The following is a 24517-nucleotide window of genomic DNA, read 5'->3' on the forward strand; positions in this document are numbered from 1 at the left end:
AAAATTTGGGGTAATAACAGAAGGTAAATATACATTTGTAGTACTGACACAAGGTGAGTTGACATTTATAGACATATTATTAAATGAATATACATGTAAATATGCATTTGAATAGCAGGGTGAGTCAACATCTGTGGTGCTAATTGGAGGTATATGTACATTTATGGTATTAACATAATATAGGTCAATATTTGATGTACTATCACAAGAGATATCAAAATTTGGGGTAATAACACACACATATATATATATATATATATATATATATATATATATATATATATATATATATAGAGAGAGAGAGAGAGAGAGAGAGAGAGAGAGAGAGAGAGAGAGAGAGAGAGAGAGAGAGAGAGAGAGACTTAGAGAGAGAGAGGTTATTACCAGAGTGTTTTTCGGTATCGTCAATATCATATATTAGGAATAAAAATTGTATTATGCGAGCCTCTGTGTTTTTGTAAACTGTACACGCAACTTTAATTCCAGTCCGCCATTACTACATATTCAAATGACGTAAGAATATGTGGCGCGGTGTATTTTTGAATGGAAATGACGTCAAACTCGAATGACGTAATTTTGGATGTCCTTACATCAAAATAAAGTTATGCCTAACATTTTTTGTTTTCTGAACGCTGGACAGCTTTCAGTGTCAAATTGCCATTGAAATGTTTTTATTTGATGACTATGAATGCATACGTCAATCATGGAGTGTCACCCAAGTACGTTTGCTTAAATGTCAATAAACCTAGTGCCGAGACGTCGACTAATTTACATCTAATTTGCAAAGTTATCAAATTCTTAAAGTATGTGATTGCACTGAAAATGTAAGATATTATATGATATAATATGATATAATATGATATATATATATATATATATATATATATATATATATATATATGTTTGTCTGTCTGTCTGTCCGTGTGTATGTGTGCGTGTTGTGTGATAAATTGTTTGATTTTTATATAAAACACAGTCTAAATCAATAGTTCATGGACACAAGATGCATTTTTATTTAATGAAATTGGATAGATAATAATTGCCGTGACGTTTTAGCTTTTTAACTTACTTCCATTAATGACATAAGTCCAGGCTGAGTCTACACACTCAAAGAACTTGAGATTGTTGTTTGCCGTTCTTGGTGTCGTTAAGGGCGGATCGATCACCGTCCAACACGCCATATACACAATCATACACAGAACCGTCCTCAGCATTCCGGTTAGAAGAGTTGAGTCTTGGAGATTTATTTTCTTGGTCATACCCACGGTGAATAACACAGATATCCTGCCAAGGGTGGACAAGACGTTAGCATGTAGCATAGTATTGCTAAAGTACTGATCACAATTATATCACACACATTAATATAGGGCATAGGAATCCGCATGGGCACCTACTGTGCTCCATCACTCGCCGATTTGTTTCTCTATGCACATACATAAGAATTTCTGACAAATGTTGTTAGATCAAAACAAAGGAATATGGCTAAAACATTTAATTTTACTTTTCGCTATACTGATGATCTTATATTATACAGTAACAACAGGATAACAGACTGCCTTCCTATGACTTACTCACAGGAGTTAGAAATAAATTAAACATCTGAAGATATTAAATTAGGCTCGTACATCGATTTATGCATAGAGATTAAAAGTAACGCTGGCCTCAAAACAATCGGATGGTTTCACCTTTGCAATATTCAATTTTCCATTTTGTCGAATACTATACCTTGTGGTCCAGCCTTTGGTGTCTGCATGCCACTTCTAAGATACCCAAGGATATGCTCATCGTATGAAGATTTCACAGAATGCCATATTATTGGCACAGAATTTGTTCGATCAGGGTTATGACTTTAACATGTTTTATGGTAGACTAAATACGATGCACCCCTGAGCAAATGATGGCTGATGCTATTCCATACGTTTTCATCTCTTTGGTGAAACTCCTGCACATTTATTATATTTTTATTATTTTAGATGCGAGTTAAAGTTTGTTTTGTTTAATGACACCACTAAAGCACACTGATTTATTAATCTTCGGCTACTGTATGTCAAACATTTGGTAATTTTGACATATAGTCTTAGAGAGCAAACACGCTACATTTTTCCATTAGTAGCAAGGGATCTTTTATATGCACCATCCCACAGACAGAACGGCACATACCATGGCCTTTGATATACCAGTCGTGGTGCACTTATGCCATGAGCCGATACCCCAAATTTATCCAACTGATACCATCCGAGGGAACCAAACTTAACTACACTTGGACTTTTCTGCAGAGTAGCTTAAGGTCAGAAATTGAGTTTGATTAGAGAGGGGATATTTAAAATTCACAGTTAATTAAGGCATCACAAAATCATTTAATCCAATATGGCCGCCAATGTATTAGCTAGAACAAGGAGATAGTTATTTATTACATACCTATTCAGTCTTACTATAGTGATAAAGGCCTTTTGAAACCGTGTAATAAATTTATCCTGTATTGCACATATGTGCAATCTGGACCGGAACATTTAAATGGGGAATTCCGTTTTTCTTTTTACTGCAGTTAGTACCATTTATTTACTTACGTGATATATGATTTACAAATGACGTCATATCGTATTTGAAACATTACACAAGAGTAGAGTATTATTCTTAACGTTAAATGAAACCATGAAAGGAGTTTTGATCATAGATTTAACAAAGTGTTGTTATGACGTTAAATTAAAAACCGTTTTTGTAAAACATAAAAGAAGGTATGTAATAAATACAGAACTTCACATACGTTGTTTTCGCTTCCTATTTATTTCACTCGCGAAGAACATACCCTATATATTCTTGCGCAAAATAAACTCGTGCAATAAATAGGAAGCGAAAACAACGTATGTGAAGTTCCGTATATTTATCGCATTTTACATCAACTGGGGTGATTTGTATGTTATTGAATTAATTTAATGGTCAAAGGAATTCATTTATAACGAGCTCGTGCTAACTGAGATATTGCATCATCATTTAAATTCATGATGGTCATTAAAATGACCGCCAAGTTTAAAAAAAAGTGGCCATATACATTCTGTATATTTCCCCACAAGAATAATTTATACTTCAAAAACAGGGTTTTCTATATGGCAAGCATTTCATTTCTCGCATTAACTTTTTAATACAGATAACTTTTATCATGGCATGGGTTCAACATTCCATAATGGTTGCAAAAACAAAGAAATAAACATTTTATATGTTTAGCACAACCAAAAACAATCATTTTGAAACCAACTGCTAAGTTGTAAGGGTAAAACAAACATAAAAAAAAAAAATTACATATAAAATTCATCACATGGACCAAGTAGTTCACAATGCCAACCTTGCTGTAATAATTGAGCATATGCACACTAATTAATGTTTACACTACTGGTGACTGAAAAGTTCAGATTTTAACTATGAATGATGTATAGAACACCATTGACAGCTTGCATGCATTACGTGCAATACTGTATGCTTATATGCGGCATTTGAACCAAATACACTACCATATAGCATATTTCTGCAGGTATCAAAATGACTAGGTATTCTTTGTTGATGGAAATAGACAAAACTGACTTATGTGATGTCATCAAGTATCTCCAAATAAACACTTTAAAGGACTAACTTCAACATTAGTGTCAAATGTATAGGAAGATGCCCCATTTCTTTGCCACTGTTAAGAGGTGGGCATAAGAGTTCAAAAGGAGACGAGAGCCTTGAAGATAATCCAAGACAAGAAAAACCTTCAACTGCCACCATTAAGGACAACGTTGATTAAATACAAAGATGATCGACGAGTCGCCACAAGCCACATAGCGAGTTGAGAACATTCTGAGGAATGAACCGGGCATGACAAAGATTTCAGCATGCTGTTTCAAGGTACTTGTACAAACGTTTGCTGTTGCCATGGTTGCAATGCATGGCTGTGGCTTTGAAGGCATTGGAACATCCACTAGATTTGGCACCACCAGATTTCCACCTCTTCCCAACCTTGAAGAAAGAATTGTCAGGCAAGCATTATGCAAGTGATAATGACATTATTTCTGCTGTGGAGGACTTTTAAAACTATTAAGAGGAAGCCTTCTAGCATCATTGGCAGCAGTGTCTCGACCTCGGAAAGGATTATGTTGAAAAATAAATTATTAACGAACTCCGCCAACGCAGTCCATCATATTTAGGCTCAGAACTTTTCGGCCACCCATCATAATTTTATCATTCCCATTTCCTTACTCTATATGGTTAATATATACTTATCATTGCATTTTGTCAACCAAGATAATTTGTCTCCCCATAACATTGCAATTACTAGAAAAGTAGTATGTTTCGATTATACCTGCAAATGATCGACCATGACCAAATGAACGCAGTAGCTATATATTCACAGGATTCAAATAACATCATCCGATGATGTAAACGCATGTCAAGTGGACAACACATATTAATAATATTTGTAAATCGGCTTCGGTGATGATTTCTGTACTTAGGAAGCACAAATATTTATTAAATCGAAAAACATTACTGAAAATATTAATAACTTTTATCTGCCCGATATTATAATATGCATCGGAAGTATGGGATGGGTGTTCTTTAGTAGAGGAAGACAATATTGAAAAAGTACAATTAGAAGCCGCCAGATCAATCAAGGGTTTGCCCAAATTTGCATATAGAAAGTCTTTACATTACGAAACTGGATTAGCAACACTTACTTACAGGCATAAATTCAAAAAGGTGTGCACAATGTTTAAAATAATGAAAGGTATGGCTTCTGATTTTATGATACACAGTATCCAACAAACAATTGGACAAAAAGCCCCTTACATGCTGAGAAATCGGAATGATATTTCTTCACCCCCTGCTAGAACTAATTTACTTCAATCGTCATTTATCTATTCGACAATAAAACTTTGGAACAACCTACGAGTTTATAAAAAAGCAATAAAACCCGATGTCCCATGCGTTACGCCATACTATTCATCTGGTAATAGAACAGAAAATGTATTACATACCAAGTTAAGAAACAGGTGTAATGATTTAAAAGCAGATTTATATCGATTCCTTGTGCAGTTGTGGATATAATTTTAATTTTTTTTTCTTTTTTTTTCTGTGAACGCATTTTATATGAAAGGCAAAGACGCACTCTCTGGAATTCATTGCAAAGATTTCAGCCAATAGATTTATAACTAGTTTTAAATTTAAAAAATGCTCTAAGTGAAGAAGACAATAAATAAATATTTAAGTATATAAATGAAACAAAACATTGCGATGCCTTGTTTGTGTTTTGTGTTTTCCTTTACAAACCTGCTGTCTAATTATTTCACACATACAAAACTTCATTGCAACTTTTTTGTTTCCTTTATTCTTTCTTCTTTCTCTTTCTCATATTTAAATTGCAAAAATATATTACTGTCGTAACATGTATGTATTATGGAGAAGGCCTAGTAAGTTGTACTAGCAAGAACTGCAGTGGTCAATGGGGAAACAGCAAAGAAAAATGAAAAGGTTGTGCTACTGCTGCCATAACAAAAAAGACTGTAAAAGCAACCGTTATAAAAATTCTGTGTAAAGAATTTAAACATATTAAAACATCAGGACTTGGATGGATACATCATAAGGAAGGCTACATTCAGATGTCACAGACGTTCGTCACCTTTAGATAACTTCCACAAATAATTATTCCACATGGAGTGAAAACATGCACCATTCGACCGATTCAATGCACCTTATTAACCAACTGTTTTCGATGACTGAGTAATGTACCCATTATCAAGAGACAGAACTCGGATTGGTAAACACTGACTTCACAGTCTTTAACAAAACAACAGTCATCAGTTGCTACTTACCAATTTATCACAGCCACGTTGGCATTGAAGATTTAGTCTATATCATGCAACATTACATTCTAGAGAGTTTTAAAATAGATTGGTGAACCTTTAAAATATAGCGGTCAGTGTAAGAATTAGTATTTAAAATGACATTTTAGATAGGTGTAGTTTTTAAATGTATTGTACACCCTGAAAACAGAAGTTAGTTTGAAAAAGAGTATTTAAGGTGATGCATATAACGCATTTCTTTATTTTTGCAGCTATCTTGAATTCTGGCAATGATATAATTTATCTATAGACAGTGACTGCGAGAATTGAATTCCTTGCCACCTAGAAAACCCTGTACTTGATGTAAACAATTATTGTTTCGGGTAAATTAGAATGACAGATATGGCCACTTTTTAGTCTTAACAACTATCTTGGCCATCTTGGATTTAAATGATGATGCAATAACTCAGTTAACATGAACTCCTTAATGAACAAAATTAACACAACGATCTTGCTATACTTGATGTGAAATGCGATAATTTACACTTTTCTTGTTCTGGCTCATATAGTGGTGGCCATCTTGGATGTAAATGATGTTGCAATGATTTTATAAGGTGGGAATAGTTCGCAATTAATCTTCTGATACCTAAAACACTGTCAAGAACATCAACAGTTTCGTCATTGTTGATAAAGTATTGGAGTTGTCTCCAGTTCTGTTTTGACAGCCATCTTGGACACCATCTTGAATATTTCAAAATGCTCATGATAACAAGTGTACACCTTTCGGATCTTTAATCATCACTTCAAAAAGATGCAAACACCACAAATAACATTGTGGGTACCGATCTACAAGGTTTATTAATGCTTTGGCAAGCACTAAAACACGGACTTCTCGGATTTGGTTTACCATCTGAATGATACATGTTAAACAGTGTAATAACTAGCTAAAGCTACTGTATTGAAAAGTCCATCATGCATTTTCGTTTTGTCCTTGGATGTACTAAAACAATTATAACAGTTATGTTTAGTGCCCTCAGATGGGACCAATTTTTGGTCTGGCTTATGGACTAACTGGCTGGAACACGAAATAGCCCAATGGGCCCCCTAACGGGGATCGATCACAAACCGACCACTCACCAGGCAAGTGCTTTACCACTGGGCTTTTTAGATGAAGTGATGGCAGTACTCTTGATGGTCGGGCATGACCTATCGCGAACACCTAATATCATCATAATGTATTGTCCAGTAAAGTATCTCCTCTGAAGTGAGTGTGCTGCTATAGAAGAGGCATTAGATAGAGATAATGGAATCAACCACTGTTTTGCCAAACGTACATTCGACTGCATTGTGCAGAGATATTGTTTTGAGCAATGATAACGCTTCTGTTTGTCATATTTGCCTATGACATACAGTGCATTAAAATCCCGGAAATTAAAACTTTAGCTTTGTATTAGCATTATGACGACCTGTTACTATATACAAATAGCTATAAATATCAAAGTTTTTTTATAAAAAGGTTTTACGATGAAAAATTACAAACTGCATCAGTTTATTTTTTTGTTTAACTAACCACTAGATCACATTGATTCATTTATCATCGGCTATTAGATATCAAACATTTGTCAATCCCTACATATAGTCTTAAAGAGGAAACCAGCTACATTTTCCATTAGTAGCAAGGGATCTTTAATATGCACCATCCCACATACCACGGCCTTTGATATACCAGTCGTGGTGCACTGGCTGGGACACGTGAAATAGCCCAATGGGCCACCGACGGGAATAGATTCCAGACCGACCGCGCATCAAAAGAGCATTTTACCACTGGTGAACGTCCCGCCCCTCAAAGAAACTGCATCAAGACATTTGTAAGTTTGAAACAATATGAAATTATCTACTACTGACTGCGTTATTACACGTGACAGTTGTGATCACACCTGCCAGGTGTATCTATTTCAAATTATCCATGTAAATTGTTTGCGTATGGATAGTGCATCGTCATTGTGATAATTGTTCACCCTCATTTTGATTATGCCTATTATTTGTATATGTTAACAGGTCATTAGTATGCTGATAGTTTTCAGTTTTTTAGTCAACAGATGTTCATTAATGTTACAGAAAACACTTTGTAACTTATTTTGTTTATATTTTCTCCATACTGCACTCGGTGCAGTTTATGAGAATACAATTCTTGTCTTGTCTTGTCTATGTAGTAAACAAACACATGATGGGGGTATAGTCTTGATTAGTACTTCAGTGTGACTGTCTTGCGATATGCAAGGGACTGCCCAATTGTATAAACAACACCCTTCAGCTTTTAATCTATGTGTCCTTTAACAAGGATGGGCAATTAGTATACCAAATCTTGGTGGTGGGTGCAACCAGCGGGTCTACTGGTGGTCCACATGAACATCTGAACCAAATCTCAAGGGAAAACAAACCACCAACTTCATCTGCTGAAGGAGACACCCAACTATGAACACCGCTTATAAGTTACACCCCCCCCCCCCCCCCCCCCCCCCCCCGAAATCTAACCACTGTATTGCTCTTTCTATATGGTACGTTTTTAAAGATCCCAGATACTTTATGTTTAATTCTGCTTTGACTTCGGTCAATCTTTTACATTATCTTTTCTACGATCATATAGACATGCATTCCATTTGTTTTAGTGAAAGTTAAATTCCATTGAATTTGCTTCGTATTACTGATCAATGGTTTTAATTATTTTATTACCTTTTTATCAGACATACTAATAGTAATTTTAACCCTTATAATTAGAATAAATTAATTAAACCAACCTCCATGTCTTTATAATGAGAGCTCCATACATAATTGCAAATCCAGTGTGAAAGAGCCACATTTCAGCGATGCATAGGTTGTCTGTCGCTTCTGGGTATAAAACTAACATCTGAAATGGCCATAAAACACACACACGCGCATATTTTTATTCCCAGTCAGCCATTACCCGATATTCAAATGACATAAGAATATGTGACACGGTGTCTTTTTGAATGGAAATGACATTAAACACGGATGATATTCTTACATAAAATGGATATTTTACATTAAAATAAACTAGTGCTTAACGGGTTTTTTGGGTTTTGTTTGTTTTTTGTTTTTTTTTATAGCTGGACAATGTTCAGTGTAAAGTTGCTATTGAAATATTTTTGTTTAACGACTATGAATGCATATGTCAGTTCTGGACTGTCATCATACTGTGACCTGGATTAATTTACATCTAATTTGTTATGCTTCCAACTCCGTTCAGTTTGTTTTCTCTTGCACGGTTCGGGCAATTAACATCCGATTTGTTCTTGTCTGCATCTCATTCATTTGTGCGTTTTTTCTTCACTGTGTATTTTCATTAACAATGAGGTTCAGACAACTAATTATCTATAGTCCTTCCCATCCTATAATTTATTTGTTTTATTATTTATATTATTATTATTATTATTATTATTATGTTGCGGGGTTGGTTTTGTTGTTGTTGTTGTTTTTTATTTGGTACATAATTTCAGTTTGGTTTGACGTGAGAAGAAAAGTAAGTGTTTTGGAAAAAACATAAAATACTATTTTTGTATGCAACTTAGAAAACAATTGGCTCAGAAATAAATAACTTGTAGTAACATTCCATAGTATGAAAAAAGGCGTTCACTATAAATATATACAAAAATTTACAAACCCATAAAACCATTAATTTCACTATAGTCTTTTGCACAGAGAAGGTTTTTTTTCTTTTTCTTCTTAATATGGAATTTACTACCAGTAATATATTTCTGAGCCAATTATTTTCAAAATTGACACAAAAATAGTACTTTTTTATTTCCAAAACACTTTCACTGTTTTTCTTAGTCAAACCAAACTGAAATTATTCACACACAAAAACAACATCTTTATAGGATGATGGGACGGACTATAAGTAATTTTTGTTTATTCCTTAAAATTACCGATATCGGGTCCACTTGACTCGTAAAAATTGCCAAGATGAATTAACATTCGGCGCGTGTCACATAACCTCAAACGAGCTAGTCAGGTCCCATTTGCCAGAAATGTGACACGTACGGGCATTGTTTTAGGTCCAACATATATTTTTAACCTAATTTTGGTATGCTGAATCCAATAAAATATGTTGGCCATCTGAGACATTATGTTTTATAGTTCAAAATAGCCGAAAACAAAATGGCAAAAATTGCTTAATAAAAAGTATGTAACTGGTATCCCAACGATGTTTATAGGATTTGTTTTGACATTAACATATATGTGGATACATTTAATTTATAAAACTATGTTGAAAATTTGAAAATTTAGTTTTGTCAAAAAGTTGAAACACAAGATGGCGGAAAAACAAAAGTGGTGGCCATTTGTCATAAAATCAGCATTCAAGACTTACGAAGGGCATTACTTGCTGCTATAAATGCGAGAATGTATCGTAGCATACAACACACATGTGTGGTATGATTCAAGATGGCCGCCATATCATAACTATTTGCAATGGGTGGAAATATATTGTCTAAAACGTAGTCTATTTAATAATACATTACTGTATTTTTGCTTTATTATACAAAATATTATGCTAAAAATATTTTAACATGTATGGGTATTTAGTAAAAGTGTCATTTAACAACAGCAGCACCCTTTCTAATACTTTAACACAAACTGGAAGGAAAATCAGATGGTATTCATAGGTTATTCATCCATACGAGTCCATCCACTGCTGAAGGTGATGGAGGCCAACAGCGATACACGTAAGCTTGATTTATATTATAATGACATGACACAAGCAGGCTAATTTGCGAACACTCCATTTTGGATCTTTCAATTTCCCAGGTAGAACATTTCGTACTTTGTATCCGCTGTCTACTGTTAGATTATACACTATACAAATTAACTGTCTAAAGCATTCCTTTGTTCTCAGTAACCACCTTTTTTCATACTCGTTTAATTTCCCTCTAAATACCATAACATATGAAATAATAGGCATATCAGATCGTGAAAAGCAACCAAACTCAACATTCCGGTACTAAGAGGTGTGTTTTCCAATACATGTATTATATTTGTAGGAATGGTTTCCCAAAATTGTCCAATTGTTACATTGATATTTGACATGTGGAAAAGCAAAAACCAACAGGATATCAGTGTCTTACTAATATGTATAGCAATATTCAGTCAAATAATTTTGAACAGTGAATTGCATGAACTACTATTCTGGTATCAGATTCCCCGTGAATGGTTTTGGTTATTCAACTCAGTGTTAGTACTCTACACTACATCGTCCTCGGTGAAACCACCCACCCATTTTGCATTCAATGCAAAGTTGGGTTTTTTTAAGTTTCAAAGAGGAAATTAGTTAATTTTACATTGCTTTCTGTCAGCATATTTCTCAAACATTTTGAGACTGACTTCCCGAGTCATTTCTCAGGTACATTTGAATCTTGAGTTTGTTTCAACAATGGGTTTTGGTATGGGTAGCGGTGCGGTGTGGTGTAAGTTTAACGTGCTCATATAACACGGAGGTTTCGAACACGCCTGTCACGGGCTTAGCCTTTGACATTGCTAGTGACTAAACTCCGGGCCAGGAAGGAGGGTAAGTTTGAGGTGGGCGGAATCTGCAACAGAAATTTAGAAATTAGGTCTGAGACATAAGCCAAAATCAGCTGATACATGGCGTCGCAGAAGGAGCCGCCGCTGGCGGTTGAGCCACTAGATTTGGTTCCCCTTCTGCCTCCCCCCGGCGCACGTGTCCCCTTCCCACGCCCTCTTCTACTCCTCTTCTGCGAGACCGCGTCGCCGTACACCAAAGTCACGGTTGCCCGCGACCCGGTGTACGCGACGCGATACCCCAACAGCATTCATTATGTCTGGGCAAGTCCCTCGGGGAGGGTGGGGGGGGGGGGGGGGGGGCAAGTCGAGAGAGCATGTTTCCACGCCTAGTCGCAATGCAAGTCAGAGCTGGAATGCGTATGGGTAGCTAGTCATTCTTTATGATCAGCAAAGTATGCACTTCCAGGCCGGCTTATCTGTACGCTGTAAATAGTCTGTGTAAAATGTCTTATTCAACTCGAGGATTGTACTTGACTGTACTATATAGTAGTTTGGCGATTTGGGCCTTTTCACCATAAAATTACCATATAACAATTCATGAAGGATTTCATGTAATAAACGATGAGCATCTGCATAAGACGGTGCACTATCGATTATAGTTAATGCGGTCATAAAATGTATCTATAAAACCATGACAACATGTACCGATGCGAGTAGAGATACTGATCCCAGTGATCATCAAACACCGCCCTTGTAAATACTGAAACCATTAATCAAAATTTTAAATCAACTTTCTGGTTAATATTAAATTTTGTGAAGTAACTTGCGAAACAGCAATAAGAACATACATCGTTGTCATACACATTTTAATTTTAATTAGTCTTTGGTGAATGTTTCTGTATTTCTGTTCTATGACCATTTCATTTCGCTCGTGTATTCTTTTCCTGCCATCAACAGCTACAGGGCCAAATGTCTCTATCCATATTTCATATATACCTGAACCTTTCCTGTATATTAGATAACTTTAGTTTATAGCGATATGTGAACCTTCCATTATAGGTATAGAGGTTGGCATATATCTGGCATTTGTTATCTTGGAATTAATAATAATGTACCAATTGAATATCAATAATGTTGGAGGAAAATCTTTGTCATGTCATTGCCAGGTCTGGCATGATTTCATAAGTTTGCTGATCCAGTTTAGGAGGTTGGATATAAACACGTCCTTGAAACATAACCGTCGAGAGAGGCCGGTTGCGGGGCAGGGGAGAGGCAAACTGGAGGGATGATTTATTAAATGTGCGTCTGTGCTTGTAATTGTTACATAATTATACACAAAATATGCACATATATAATTGTTATAAAACAATATAGATTGTTTATAATCAACTGTGCCCGTAATAAAATAGCTTCTAATAACATGGATTAATTATGAGCTAGGCATATATTCTTGAATTTAGATTGCCTTTCAACGGGGGTGGGGGTGAGTGAGTGGCAAGGGGGCATTTGGGCAACGGGTACACTGACCACTCTAGGCCTATGCAAAATAAAGGTATAAAATATCAATCCTCAGATTTTAGCTTCAGGTTTAATATTTTTATCACCTACAAATCCAAACTTATATTAATTAATCAATCGATCTCCATTGCATTGATATTACCCCCAAAAAAATAAAATAAAAAATAATAAAAATAAAAATAAAAATAAAAATAAATAAAATAAAATAAAATAAATAAATAAAAATAAATATTAGATCCACACCTGTATATGGTAGATACAGACATAAAATTTTCCAACAAAAAATAATAATGTTAACATGTAGATTTAGGCATATATTTTGTTTTCCTTTTAGCTATTTAAAATACATTTAAAATAATATAATTCTGAGATCGTAAAATCTTTCTCCCTAAATTTCGTTTAGACGGTTGCTTCTAATTTCGATTCCTGTAAACACATTTGTATCTACATTGTTTGAAAACAGATGTTTTATTTTTCTATTTTAATATAGGTTTGCTGAATACAAATAAATACGTTGTCCATTTTAACAATTGCATTTGGGGGTTTCATAATACGAACGTCTGGATATTATTATTGTGTCGAAAATGAGCTGTATCCAAGTACAAAGGCGTGTTTTTGTTTTTGTTATTTTGATTACATAAGCATTATTTTGCAAATGGCCCACACATGTTTTTGGATTCAGTATATTTATATTTGATTAGAAACGTATGTTGGGTACAATCCTAAAGAAATTATCGCACAAAATAGATAAAAACATAATCTGTGACACTCTGTTATACTTAGATACAATGTATTTTCAACACAATCCGAATTTCGTATATTACTATTTTGTTTTTGTAATTTTAACCCCATAAACTGAATTTCTCAGATGGCCAACATATTTTTTTTACATTCAGCACCCCTAAATTAGGTTAGAAAAGTATGTGTGATATAATCCTAAAGAAATGCTCGTACTTCGATAAATAAGCACTTGTTTAAAGTTACAGTCTCTGGTTACCATATTATAACATCATGTACAAATATGAAATACAAGCTCAAATGCACTTTTAAAAAAATTGTGTATGTTCGCTATGAACGAAGATCGTCAAAATTATACGCTCGATTCGTCGCCTGTGCCACCATTGTTGGGCAAAGCACAAGCGACAGCCTGTTGTCAGTTTCAGTTAAAGGTAGGGTCAACTCAAACAAGAGTCTTATGTGTTGGAAAGATGCATACCCGGACCACCAACACATACTGACACTTTAACAAATGAAAAACGCGTAATTTTTCAGTTAATAAAAAAACATGATTATTCCTGCTAACTGGGGCAGCCATTTTGTTTCGTTTTTGTGACGTCCGGTGGTATAGCTTGTAGTCCAGCAGCCAGAGAAAAAAGCGTGCAATGAGGTCCATACAAAGTTTTTTTGCAGTTTCTATATCTTTGAGGGGTACTGATTGGAAATCCGAGTGATGCCACTCTGGCACCTTTGGGCAATTTACATAATATGCAAATTAAGTCCGCCATTACACCAGGTCCATTTTTTTCAATATCTCAAAAAGTATGAGTGATAACATTATAAAAATACTACGTTTACCAACATTTTCAGGGTTGAGAATGAAGATACATACAAGTTGAAAGTAATCAGCACGTTAATTAACATAAATTATGCAAATTAAGTTCAGCCATTACCGAAAAATGTATTTTTGCAAATATCTCTGTAAATATACAAGATAGCATGACAAAAGTTGTTGTTTTACCTATGTTTTGAGGGTATAGTAATATGTTAAGAACATATTCAGTGTCTAATTAAGTTGTAATAATGTTCAAATATGGTCTCAACGTCAAACAAGAGGTAAATAATAGTTTCCAGCAGTTAACTTTTTGTGGAACCGGACAGTTTGGGGGTAATGGTTAGCTTTCCACCTCAAAAACATTGTTTCACAGCTCGTCTGCCATGTCATTGTCTGAATCATCGACAGCATCAACCGTTTGAGTATGTTCATTTAGACACTCCACTTCACCCCGGCAACAACAAAACATAGTACATGGTAAATGAGAAGTGAAGCAACGACACAATGCTGAAGAGCATGGTTTATCTGAAGCACAACCGCATCTTATCAACTGAAGCACCTCGGGTGGAGCTAGACTAACATTGGATGGGATGGTCATTGGAATTAAACACTTTGTTGTCTCATCTCGCGTCCATCCATATTCTGTTGGATCCAACCTGGGTGGTTCAGCACTAAGAGCTCCCTTCCAAATAGCTGTTTGGAAGTGTGCCCGCCGTACATTTTCTTCAAATGCCTTCGTTGTTGGAGGTAATGACTTCAATTCCGGTGCCTTGGTCACTTTCGATTCACCCATCCGCCTAGACCAGACATCAATACGAACCTCTGTCATATTGGACACCCTCGTTTTGCAACCATAGCATACAGCTATGAAAGCAGTCGCTTCTGCATTGACATTATCAACATATGCAGAAATATCACCAAGGCTCTGTAGTGTATGTCCACCTTCTAGTGTTTTGATCACAGTTGCTTTCCCTGTGCCATACAATTGTGCCACCGTATCACAACCAGAGAGAGCATGTGCAGCTGGTAATTGTGGTAGTAAGTTGGCATGCTTCTTTGATGTGGCACCAATGTCTACTATTGTTCTACCGGTTGTGAAACTCTGCATCGTGAGGAGACAGGTAAGATTCATTTTGGCATAGTAATGTACCAGGAGGACGAACACGTCTGTCTTCACACATGACATTAATTATGCCAGCACCATTCTGGGCTGCCTTCACCACTTGCTGTATCATAATGACATCAGCTTCTTCGTGAGTGGTCGAGAGATCTACACGATTGGAAATAATTCCATCTCGAAGTTCAACTGGAACTGAATCACTGTTGGTAATAATCAGCCTGTGCTTGTATGTCTCCCCTAAAACTTGGCATCTCCCTGTCAGCTGCTGACAAATCAGGCCTATCACTTGGACTTTGTTTTCAGTGACTGTCAGGACAATCTTCTGGGGTGGCAGAGGCGTTTGCAGTCCAAGCTTATGTCGTCTGCTCGCATGTTCACCGGCTCTTGCTGATCGTGTTCCACTTTTGATACTGAATTCAAAGTATCTATCAAAAACCAGGTATATATCTCTATTTGCTAACTGTTGCAGCACATAGGTTATAAAAGATTCCACAAAATCTGCTACAATGCCTCTGTTAGGCCAATGTATAACCCACAGTACAGCGCAGCCATCCAGAATCTCGACCTCTGGCTTTTCGACTAGTCGGGATGACACATTAACCTGCAACTTTTAAAGTGGACTTGGATTTGGTAATTCTGATATCGCCTTCTTTGTCAAACATGGATGTTGGTACTGGTGAAAGTTTATGTTGAAGAAGAGTTCGAAGGTTCATGTCTCTGGATTGCTGTAGCCCCAATACCCTTAAGTAGATGAGGTTTGTGTCATAGATATAATTGGTTCCAACCTTTATAGATTTGCGTTGTACTGACATGGTGACAACCTTCTTTGATAGGGAACAGTGGAATCCCTCTGGCCAACTTTTGTGAAAGATCTTCATTTCTGATTTACCAATTTCAACTGCCTTGTGTACATTAACGTTAACACAGGCTTAACTAGGTTGTCGACCCACAATCGTGCTGTGTTGCTTCTTGCAGATACACGTCCAAGAGCCCCCATTAAGTCAGTATGACTTTCACTGTTTGTTAGGATTCCACGCAGAATTTCTTCAGTTACCATACGAAGAGCTCGAAAGTTCTGTGGAAACTTTTTCCCTGAAAGCATCTTGGAGACACCACCAAAGCTTGATTTTCCCATTTCTGCATCCCATAATTTGCATATTCGGGGTCAAGCAATTGAGTAATCATTTTAAAGCTGCATTTATCTTATTCATCACCCACCAAAACATGGGTATAGACATCAAATTTATTGTCATATCATCAATATTTACAGAGATATCATCATGTTTTGGTTTTTAGGTAATGGCGGACCTAATTTGCATATTATGCAAATTGCCCAAGGGTGCCAGAGTGGCATCACTCGGATTCTTGTTCAGCACACTTCAAAGATATAAAAACAACAATAAAACTTTGTATGGACCCTATTGCACGCTTCACCCCAAATAGTGGGTTTGGCAACCGGACTATTGGGGCGAAGTGACGTCAGCTCCGTCCATCTCCTCTATACACCGTGTAAACAAATGCTCTAATTAACGGCGAGGCGCTTCGCTTTCATCAACCTGACTTGTAAAACAACATAAATGACTTGATTGTATAACAAACTATTTAACTAAATATATTTCAATTTGGATCGATTGAACGAAATGAAGTTATAGTATTTTAATTTTTTTTTAAATCCAAAGAAAAAATGCATATTATTAGTAGGGTACGTTCGAGCAAAAACGACTACTCACGATACCCAAGTGATACTTTTCTTTACTTCGGGACGACGTAATTGGTCAGTTTTGTGATTTTAGATGGGAAAGTCTACTTAATCAAGGGTGTTACAGAATTACTTACAGTAATAACGCAGGGCGGCTGGTAATGTCCATTACGAATAGAGGGGTATCCGTGCGGTTATAACACAATACCCTGTGATCTTAATAAAAGAGGCACGTCTTTTTAATGTGTCTAGACACAGTGTCTGGGGACCGTCTAAATATACACCTGCCAATCAAGAACCACAGGTACAGGCCACGGAACGAAAAGACCAAGAAAACACTCTGATTATTATTTCAGTACATGGGTTAATTTATGTACAAAACATAATACAGTTATTTCAACACTTTGACAATGGTGGTTTATTTTGTATAAAAAGTAATATATAATTGTTACTGGCTTACTGGGATGGCTATTATTACAGAACATTGCGATGCATGAGCAAAAATCAGACAGGTTTTGTTTCTTCACTGCGAAGACTAATTCCTGACGTGACACGTTAGGTATTACGTAACCACCAGCTCACCAGAGGGCGTATACACTAGGGTGGTACAAAATGGGTGCGCCCGTTATATATAATAGCCGTCACATTTAACCGTTTTATTAATTAACTATAAGATTATACTTGTTGATATTAAGCAATAATGTGCATTATATATCGTTGAATATGCATACCAGGCCAAATGCCTTAATTGTCCACTCCTTTAACACGTGCGTTTGCGTACAATCTGATTAAAATTAGCTCTTCTGGGTCTGCCAGTAGATCTAACAGCATTGCGTGGACTCTCATGTCCAGGTGACATTTCATCTATAAATAACAATTTAAATATCGACCAATTACACTTCGCCTATTATAGCGTTATTCGGGAGCATACAAATTCTAAAAACTTGTTAGTCTATTTCAATACTGAAAAAACAGGGAGGAAAGTGCAGTAATAAACTCTGGATTGTATATTAGCATAAACAGATTTTATGGCTATATCATCACGGGGTGTTTTTTTTGTTTTAAAATGAATTTTATATAAAATTTTATATTGAAATTAGTTTCCGGCATACTTCGTAATTCACCTGAATCATTTCATATACCCTCGGCATAATCCCGAATGTTTTCAAATTCTTTTTAAATCACTGGTATGATTTTGCAAGTAAGGTTTTGACTGGTCGAATGAAAGGTCAACTGGACATGAGCTCCAACGGGTTGCTGTTAGATCCACATGTAATAGTGGAGCAAATTTTAATTAGATTGGTTTTCGTATTTGAAATTGTAGGGGTCATCTCAAAAAATTAAATGAGAAATCTTGCGTTGTACGAAGAACGTTCGTTTGAGGATAGAGTGCTAGTCTTTCGATAAAACCGGTTGATATTGACAACGTATTATCGACAATCGTACATTCCTATTTTAGAATTAATATTTTATAACGTGTTACTAGAACTTTCAAAGTTTAGTTTGTATAACACATTGAGCATGTATATTTTTGTTTATAAAATATACTAAAGCAGACATTGGACATTTTCACTTGTTAATTTTATGAATGTTATAATCAACAAATTCAAATAAATATTCTTTCGTATGAAAAGTTAGTTTGTTTTGTTTAACGACATCAATGTTAAAGCATATTGATTTATTAATGATCGGCTATTGGATGTCAAACATTTGGTAATTTTGACATAAAATCTTAGAGAGGAAACGGGTATATGTGAAGGGGGAGGGTATTTGGGGTGGAAACACTTACCTGCCCAAACTAAACAAAATTGAAATATATTTTCTGGGGGAGCATGACGCCATATAAACTTTGCTCAACGCCGTCTATTAGCCCAGCGTTGCTGTTGCTACTACTGCAGCTTGTACCGTTGTTGTTACCACTACTGCTACTTTAACTGCTGCTGTTACTGATCACGTATTTGTTACTGTTGCAGTTGGTGCTGCTGCTACTACTACTTCTATTGCATCTGATACTTCCATCGCTACTACTACTACTGTTGCTGCTGAGCACTGTAGCAGTGGTGGTGGTAGTAGTAGTGGTGATGGTAGTAGTAGTAGTAGTGGCGGCAGCAGCAGCAGCAGTAGTAGCAGGGTTGAAAATTAACATGAAAACCATGGTCGCCAGCAGGGCTAGTTGAAGAAAAATCTTGCTGGCCCTTCTCAAATTTAACTAGCCCTCCAATTATCACATTGAAATTTAACTGAAGAGCCAAAATCAAAATTAGACTTAAAAAAAATAATAATTACCATGTGCTCATCGTATAGTCCGTTTGCGTCAAAATAAAACAGATTAATTGGCGTTTAACTTCATAATGAATAAAGTTAAAATTCATATAAAACCATGTCATTAAATTTTAAACCCATACAAACTTAACTAACAAAAAAAAATGAAAAAGAAATCCAGTATAAATAAAAATATTACTTTACAAAATACCATTAAAATATAGATATTAGATCTCATTTTGAATACTGTTAATGAAAACAAAATGCTAGAACACTCAAGGTATGCTGCTTGACTTGCGTTGTCTCTGAAGTAAAAGATAATACAGTACAAAGAGACTAAAGGTAGAACTGCGTGTTCTTGAGTAAACTAGCGCACGTTAGCTATATGCGGCAGACATGTGCCTTGATCCCGCATAAAGCTCACTTTGTTTAATTTTAGCATTACGCATGCCGAAGGCGTGCTCGAGCGAGGGGATTCGGGGAACACACACACACACACACACACACACACACAGACACACACACCGTGAACATTTTGAAACTCAGGACGCCTGTAGATGCATTCTGAGCCTTTTCTGAGGCATTTTTTCTATCTTTTTTCGAGTCAGTTTTAAGAGAATATTTTATAGGACAATTACAGACAGCCTCGACCTATTCTCGGATTATTGTTTTTGCATTATGCACATGCGTACTGTGCATAATGGGCGCTACGCCTTTATATGTATGTTCAAATTCTAATCATATTTCATTTAATGTTAGTAATGATATTGAAAGAAAGCAAACCGATGACTGAATGTCCAAAACAGGATATATGACTAAAACAAATAGAACGGTTGGACATTCGAGATGTTTTTGTAATTATTGACTGCTGCTGTTGATGTTGTTGCTGCTGTTCCCGCTCCTCCTCCTGCTACCACTACTTCTGTTGTTACTACGGTTACTACTACTGATGCTGCCGCCGCCGCTTCTACTACTCCTACTGCTGCTGCTGATGATGCTGATGATGCAGTAGTAGTAGTAGCAGCAGCAGCAGCAACAGTAGTAGAAGTAGTAGTAGTAACAGCAGTTCTCAGCAGCAGCAGTAGTAGTAGCGATGGAAGTACCAGATGCAACAGAAGCAGTAGTAGCTGCATCACCAACTGCAGCAGTAACAAACAGGTGATCAGTAACATCAGCAGTTAAAGTAGCAGTAGTGATAACAACAACGGTAGCAGCAGCGGTAGTAGCAACAACAACGCTGGTAGTAGTAGTACTGGATCTGGTGCGATTTCTTCTGTCTTAATAAACACTTGTTTAATGATATTTCGTTACACAAACTAGTTGGAAACAGGACATATTGGCGTCTGGAATGATTTTTTGTTTCCGTTAACCCTACTTAGGTGCACGTTTTTAGGAAATGAATGACTAAACGTGTTGTCATGCATAAATATTTTATAATAATTGCAGATATTATAATTCACTTAGAAATTGACATTTTCATTTAAAAGTTGTCATTTGTTCATAGATATAAACAGACTTATTTAATTTAAAAAACAGTTTTGTTTACTGTTTGCCTCTGTTTTGACAAAAAATATTATGCACACCTACCCTATTTTAAAAAAAAGTTTTTTTTAGCACGTTAGCGGAAACAAAGCATTTATTTTTAGCTCAGCTGAGCACAAAGTGCTCATGGTGAGCAATTGTAATCAGTCAACGTCCGTTGTTCGTCGTTGTCAACAATTGCTTCAAACGACATCTCCTAAATTGATGGGCCAATTTTGATAAATCTTTGAATGGAAATAAATACCATTACGTCGAAATTTCAGTTGGGCTCGGGTGTAAAAACCAATTGATTACGTGACCTTTGGCCTCTGTAATCTGAATACCAGAAGAAATATTTTCTGGCAAGTGGGCAATCATGAAGCTACAATGTGTCATCTAGAATTCCGTACTCCTTTTCCCCCCTTATTCAGGGCACTTTTATTCACTGGACCACTAGTCTACCAGTGATATTTATTATTATGGCCACCTTCGAAGAAGCGGGGGAATATTGCTTTGTTCATGTCGGTCGGTATGTCGCGTCGGTAGACAAGATGGTTTCCAATCAATAACTGAAGAACGGGTGTGCCTAGGATCCTCAAACTTGATATGAAGGTTGGTCATGACCCTTAAAGGAACCCTATCGATTTTATGGTCGCTTGGTCAGTCACAGTGACCTTGGGCAGTTAAACGGGTCAATAACTTGAGAACGGTTGGACCTAGCATTCTCACACTTGATACGAAGGTTGGCAATGACCAATAGATGATCCCTATTTTGATGTCGCTATGTCAAAGGTCAAAGTCACAGTGACCTTGAGAAGTTAGCGTTTTCTGATCAATAACTTACATGAGAGAACGGTTGAATCAAGACTCTTCATTTACTCTTTATGAGGTATGGCCATGTCTTTTCTCCGCATACAGCTATACCTTGGTGTGTGCTATATGCGTACGCATAATGCTCACAGTTGTGCTATATGCGGCGCGCGCTATATGCGGCGTTATAGTTCACGATCAACAACAACTGGGTTGTAAGGGGATGACAATTTATTATATACAGCGTAGTCAGTCTGCACTGACATTCTAGTTTAATCTTTATCTTTTAATTATATTACATCAAAGTGTCAGAATATATTTAAAGCGATATATAATTTAAATAATTTCCTTTAGTAACGGCATAATTGCTGTTAGGAAACCTGTCATTAAGACCGAATGACCCGTTCAAACCAAAGTAAATAGGTAAATTTGTTTTGTTTTGGTGGATTAAGCCACTCGGCACCAGAAAAGGGTAACACATTTTGTCAATATAAATGTCGGAATGTTTTTTATTAAACAATCGAAACGATCTCTCTCTCTCTATATAATATGTATACATAAAAATATTTCATCATCAAGCTAACCATAATACTTCAAACGACTTGTAGTCTGATGAATAAAACACCCAAAACGCACCATAGCTACGGTTCAACAATGTATAAGCTGTCACCCCCTTGTAATCCAGTGTAGTGGACCCTGCAATGCACGTGCTATGAACAGTCAACAGAGTGTAATGGCCTAGTTGGAACTCGCTTTAATTTAATGCTAGATCGAGTTCAGCCAGACCGAGCCGAAAAACGTCCGCTAGACTGGTTTACGCGCTTCATGTTAAACCATATGGCCACGTTGGGAACCAATCAAATAGTTCGCGAACGTTAGCGAAAAGCTTCCCGTTTGAACTTTGGAATGGGAATTTACATATATTTCTGATCATGCCCGATAAAGCTGAGATTCAGATACTTTAATAATAACGGTGTAGTTACTGTTTTAATATTTACTTTTAATCTGTTTTCAGTTCACAAAGTATATTTAATTTTTTACAATAAGGAAGAAATACATCTTGAAAACAAATCCAATATAGTCCACGGCAAAATAAATTCCGCAGAGAATGAAAAACTCCGCGGCAATCTCCACGGCATTGCCGATTGCAAGGGTTGTAATCGGAGCCATACGACGCTTCCATTTTCACAATTCTTGAGGTTTTGTTTGTTATTTACGAATGCATCTGACTATGTTTGAAGAAAATATTGTAATCTAATTTTTTTTTACCATTTTCAAATATAGATCTGAAGTGAAACTATGATAACATATATATTTATTGTGTAGGAATTTAAAACGACAGTGCCAGAATGCCCTATCCTCGACCTTCAAAAATAATAATAAAATAATTAATTTTTTTTTAAATCGTCTGCAGTGGGTGTACAATTCCGTAGACATGAAAACAGGTAAATCATGCAAAACATAACGATACATGGAGCACTTATCAGTGTGTTGACGAAAACAGCTCCAAATCAAACAAGCGCACTCTCAAATCGTCATTTGAATCAGAGCCCCGTTCCACGAAAAAAATTGTAGGCTACACATAGTGACATAAGGGGAGTTTTACAACTGGCACCGTAAACTTTACAGCCGTTCCACAAAACAATCTTACAGTAGTCGTAAGTGCCTCTTTAATTATTAAAATCTTCTTTGCGAAGAAGTGCGAATTAGTTAAATAATGAATTGGTTAGCGACTTTTCGGAACATCTTGGATGTATGCATTGGTATCAACATCCATAAAGTAACTTTGTCAGTTTATTTGATAAGCAATAATTGCTGAATACATAAGACATGAGAGTTATCTCCCGTATTTTCGTGTGAAGAGGTCGACGACAGTCACTTTTCGCATCCATGTTTTGGCGTCGTACACAGTCAATAAAATATATCCAATGGTACTTTTTTATATGATATATTTGACAAAAGGTACTTTTTATTTCTTTCATCTTTCATCTTACAGTTCAATTTTGCCAGTGCTTCATATTAAACTTCATATTAAATTGCTTCATGTACAAATTTACTTTAAATCTTAAATTGTCTTGTGGTCACTTATTTGTAATTTAGTTATATTGTTTTGTATTTCTGTTGGGAATAACGGGATTAAGTGTGCTCGGTCACTCATGGCGTGTCAGTCCTAAATATAAAGAATTTTTTTTAAAAATGCCATCCACCTATGTTCAGTAACCCTATTAGAATATTAACATGGAAGACTACTTTTATCTAGTAAATGCCATCAATTTGTTTTTGGCATGTCGGTTGGTCCACTAATATTCTTACGTCATTTGAATATGGGGTAATGACTGACTGGAATTTAAAGTTGCATATAGTGTTTACAAAAACACGTTGTATTAAGCTTGAGATTATATGATAAAGATATTATTACGCTCTTGTGTTTCGGTATCGTCAGTATCATATATGAGGAATAAAAATAAATGTATAAAGACTCCCATAATACACTTTGTATTCCTAATATGATACTGTCGATACCGAAAAACACTGGTAATAACACACACACACACACACACACACACACACACACACACACACACACACACACACACACACATGTATGTGTGTATGTTACAGAAAATGGGTATTACCAGAGAGTATGTATAACAGAGGCTCGCATAGTTAATTTTTTATTCCTA

The 24517-nt window shown here is 36.0% G+C and overlaps 1 protein-coding gene across 5 annotated transcripts in view; it reads right to left on the minus strand.

The window, feature by feature from the left end:
• LOC121371693 (probable G-protein coupled receptor CG31760) overlaps positions 1-24517 on the minus strand; it is a 115963-nt gene that overhangs the window by 17743 nt on the left and 73703 nt on the right. For all 5 annotated transcript variants that reach the window (XM_041497772.1, XM_041497773.1, XM_041497774.1 and 2 more), the window contains 2 exons: positions 8609-8718; positions 1070-1284 (listed from right to left, as the gene is read on the minus strand). In XM_041497772.1, the coding sequence (XP_041353706.1) occupies positions 1070-1284; positions 8609-8718 (325 nt within the window). The remainder of the gene's footprint in view (positions 1-1069; positions 1285-8608; positions 8719-24517) is intronic.

This window comes from Gigantopelta aegis, chromosome 4, assembly GCF_016097555.1.
Source record: "Gigantopelta aegis isolate Gae_Host chromosome 4, Gae_host_genome, whole genome shotgun sequence".
NCBI lineage: Eukaryota > Metazoa > Mollusca > Gastropoda > Neomphalida > Peltospiridae > Gigantopelta > Gigantopelta aegis.